General features: G+C 53.7%; 1 protein-coding gene across 1 annotated transcript; it reads right to left on the minus strand.

Moving 5' to 3' along the window:
* Window positions 1-1,492: 1,492 nt before the first annotated feature.
* Window positions 1,493-2,374, minus strand: LOC123066024 (uncharacterized). The gene has a single exon (XM_044489192.1). It carries the CDS (start codon window positions 2,110-2,112, stop codon window positions 1,615-1,617), a length of 498 nt encoding a protein of 165 aa, XP_044345127.1. The 5' UTR covers window positions 2,113-2,374; the 3' UTR covers window positions 1,493-1,614.
* Window positions 2,375-3,994: the final 1,620 nt, after the last annotated feature.

The following is a 3,994-nucleotide window of genomic DNA, read 5'->3' on the forward strand; positions in this document are numbered from 1 at the left end:
CAGGGACGTGGTGCCTATATGTGTGATCATTGCCATGAATAGGCTCTTCTATCAATTGCCCAACAGTAATTTGTCTACACATTGTATGCTATTGTTTCGAGAGAGAAGTCTTTAGTGTAAAATATGGGCCCGGGTCTACTTTAATCATATCAATAAAACCAAAAATACCTTGCTACAATTTATTTACATTTCTTTTTATCTATCTACCACTACCAGATTTAATGCTTGCAAGTAACGAGTTCAAGGCGATTGACAACCATCCTGTTTGCATTGGGTGCAAGTATATGCTTTTGTGTGTGTAGGTGCTGCTAACGAAGATTTGTGTGGTTCTCCTATTGGTTCGATAACTTTGTTTCTCACCGAGGGAAATACTTAAATGCTACTATATTGCTTCATCCTTCCTCTTCGAGGAAAATCTCAACGCAGCTCACAAGTAGCCCGTCTAAGGGGGAGGTCAAGGAAGAAGAAGAAAGAGGGGGCGCTCTCCCCCTCTCTCCTGGCGGCGCCGGAGTGCCGCCGGGGGAACCATGTTAGCAGCAGCGGGCGCCCCTAGGAACCTTGCCCGCCAGTGCTGGGCTTTTCCCGTCCGCCACTACTAGGCATTCCTGCGATAGTGTACCCATACCTAACGCCAGACCGCAGGCTGCAGCTCCTTGAGCATATCCGGGCAAGGCGCGAAACCCGGATCGCCGCGGGGCTACCTTCGGATGTGGTGGCTCCGGAGGAGGACTTGGAGGTGGAGGAGAAGGTGGTGGGAGAGGAGGAGCTAGAGGAGGAGGAGGAGCACAAGGAGGACGTGGGGACGTTGGGGCTACGGATTTGCACGCGGAGCAACAGGCAATCCTCGATTCTCTCCGGTCGGAATCAACGGCGAAGGCCAAACACCATTGTCTACAAGATGCAGAGGCGGAACACGCTGCGGGCGTCGACGAGATGCTTGCTTATATGGATGAAGAGGAGTCGGATCCCTTCGACGCGCCCAACTACCCGGCACCCGGTACGGACGTTGTGGACATCTTCGACGAGGAAGCTTAGTTTAGGCTAGCATGGTGTACAGAGTACATATGTAAGAATTCTTTTGCATGGTTTGTATGATTTAGGGGATGAAATATGAGGTACTCGATGCTTAGCATCAAATACAAGGTGTGATCCGTCGATGCTCGTGGACACGTCCAATCTGTGTCACGGGTGTTTGAGGAGCCGGATTTGTTAAGTCCGGCTGTAGATGCTTTCACATCAAAACTTCTGCTTGCTTGAAGAAACCTAACCTTTTGAGCTGCGAGTCAAATTTCATCTAGGGACCAAGACCTCACAAAGTGCGCAGCGGATCCATGGCCACAAATATCTGGCGCACGGCTTTGCGGCCGGACAAGGTGCCCTTCCCTTTGACTGCAGGACCGCGTACATGCCCCCAAAGTCCCATTGTCAGGACCACATTCAATGGCCGAGCTCACGTGACGCAGAAATACAGCAACGTAGTCCCATGTTCAAGTCAACGAAACCAAAGCTCTTTATTTACTCAAAACGACGAACGAGACAAGAACAAGATCCAAAACAGAAGCACATCAAGAGCGTCCATGGATCTTGAATCCAAGAAGCTTCTTGTTGACTAGACTAAACATGTTTGAAGCCAAGAAGCTTCTTGCACGCCTTGAAGATGTGACCCCGCTTCTTCTTCTTCCTCTCCTTGCCGATCTCGTCGCTGCTCGCCGCGGCGTCTCCCTGCACCTCCGGCTCTACGGCCTCCGCCACCTGATGCTTCTTCTGCTCGTCGACCTCCTCGGGCGCCTCGGCGTCGTCGTCGCCGTCTTCCAGGCCGTCGTGGATCCGCCAGTACCCCTCCGAGAGGCTGGACGCCGGCTGCCTCCGCATGGAGAAGGCCCGCCTCACGACCGCCTGGAAGCCGCCGCCGCGGTGGCCGCCGGTGGACTTGCTCCGCTCCACGGCCGCGAACCTCTGGGAGGCGGACGAGAGGTTCCTGACCATGGCCGCCGCGCCGACCGCCGCCCCCTCCCACTTGCCCTCCTTCGCCGTCGCCGGGGGCCGGGCTGGCTCCGGCTCCCCGCCGCTGGGCGCCGGAGGGGACGAGGCGAGGTTGCGGTAGCCGTTCATCCTCCCGCTTCAGTTACCGCCGCTGCTGCTACGAGTGTACTGATCTGCGGGCGTGGGGCTGGTGGCGAGGAGGTTCTCAGGTCTGGGATTTGTACTCGCGTGCGAGGTGGAGTGGATGCGGCGCGTGCGCGGTGCTCGTCACTCGTCAGCAGCGGCACTGCGGCAGTGGAGAATGAGAACGGAGGAAGTAGTGCTGTGAGTGTGAGATCAGCCGCTCCGGCCTTGTGTTGTCGCGGTGTTGTGTTGGGTTGGGTTTGGGGCGATTGGGGCCCCGCGGGAGCGTCCAATTTGACCACCACGTCAGGGCTCCGGCCACGGGGTTTCGTGACGCCAATTCGCATCCACGGGAATTGCTACGCTACAATCCAGTGCATATGGATTCTTTGTCGCCTTGACATGACGTGTTACCAACCAAACTGTCACCCTCTTATCTGGCATGAATTCAGGCGCTTGAACGAGCGTGCACTCTCTCCCTGGTGCAAGTTCAACCGACTCACTATCCTACTCTGCATTAGAAAATACTGACTGCGGCAAAATACTTTCTCCAACGGACACAGCAAAATGTTCTGCATAATTCGAGCAATAATTCTACACCTACGTGAAGTTACGAAGGTTATACGTAAATCCTTCTCGCTAATTATCTCTGCCCCCTGATTTTCAGGGGGGTGGGCCCCATCCCCCCCTTAGGTCCAATAGTAATCCTCCACCTATGCCTGCCCGTTAGCTTACGTAGAATATCTTCGTAGGTCTAGCATTGCTCTAATTCGAGACTCAATGACAACCGCCGCGTACTCGCCATGTCCAGTGACTTGGTATCCCGTTCGGTACCATAAAAGTACCAATTTTGGCCGAAATAGTCGCTTGAACGGAGTCAACAACGGGCTTTGCAACATTTTGGTACCCGGGAACTCGAGGGAGGTGATGATGAACATGGAGCTTCAAGGCGATCGATGTGATCTCAGAGCTCAGGCACTGGCTGATAAGGAGCTTCGGGGGTGACGACGGTCCTCGGCGAGTGGCGCATGTGGACGAAGGGCAAAGAGGGCGGCGACGGGTCAAGGGAGGGGCGACGGGGTACGACATGTGGCGGCTAGGGTAGGCTATCATTGGGAGTTGTTATTTTTTACCTTCGTTCCTGATACAGACCGGTATGTACCTTGGGGGTGGCATTCTCGACATAATATTGACGATCTACATGACTACCGTTTCGAGAAGTTGGGCATCGGCTAGGGTTGGCGGAGTGCAGAGTCAAAGTAGTTCTGAATGGGCCCTTATCTGGTCAAGGTTTTTTTTTGGAGGACTTATCTGGTAAGTTGAAGAACCTAAAAACTTACATCCACCTTACATATCCAGATAGAGGGAATGCCATTTTTCAAAAAGAAAAAAAAGGGGGGGGGCATAAATGGGCATTTGGGCCATCATTCGTGGACTGTGCGAAACTCACAGTGGGCTGACTATGGGCCATTGGGGTAGCGGCCTTCAAGCTGACGGCGGGCTGAGCGACTGGAATCGTGCATTTGCTTGTCTCAAAAGAAAAGGAAAAAATACTTGCATATTTTTTTTAGAAAAGGAGGACGACCCCCGGCCTCTGCATCTGGACGATGCATACGGCCACTTTATTAATTATTGATACAAGACCGTACGGAGTCATACAACAATAAGTCTAAAGCCACCAAACTAAGCAACAACTGTCGCTATCCCTATCTAGTTGATGTAGGGGTGCTGAAAGTCTGGGCCTCATACCAAACAGACCACGCAGCCAAACCTAACCATCTAAAGACTTGAGGTCCCACCCAGGACGCCTGCCGGGTATGGGCACCCACCAGTCCGGCGTGCTTCTCAACCAGGACCCCTGCCGGGTATGAGGCCGCCGCAGCCACCT

Source organism: Triticum aestivum, chromosome 3B (assembly GCF_018294505.1).
Source record: "Triticum aestivum cultivar Chinese Spring chromosome 3B, IWGSC CS RefSeq v2.1, whole genome shotgun sequence".
NCBI lineage: Eukaryota > Viridiplantae > Streptophyta > Magnoliopsida > Poales > Poaceae > Triticum > Triticum aestivum.

Excerpts from the sequence above, each read along its gene's own strand:
- LOC123066024 (XM_044489192.1), bottom strand. The coding sequence starts at position 2,112 with ATGAACGGCTACCGCAACCTCGCCTCGTCCCCTCCGGCGCCCAGCGGC.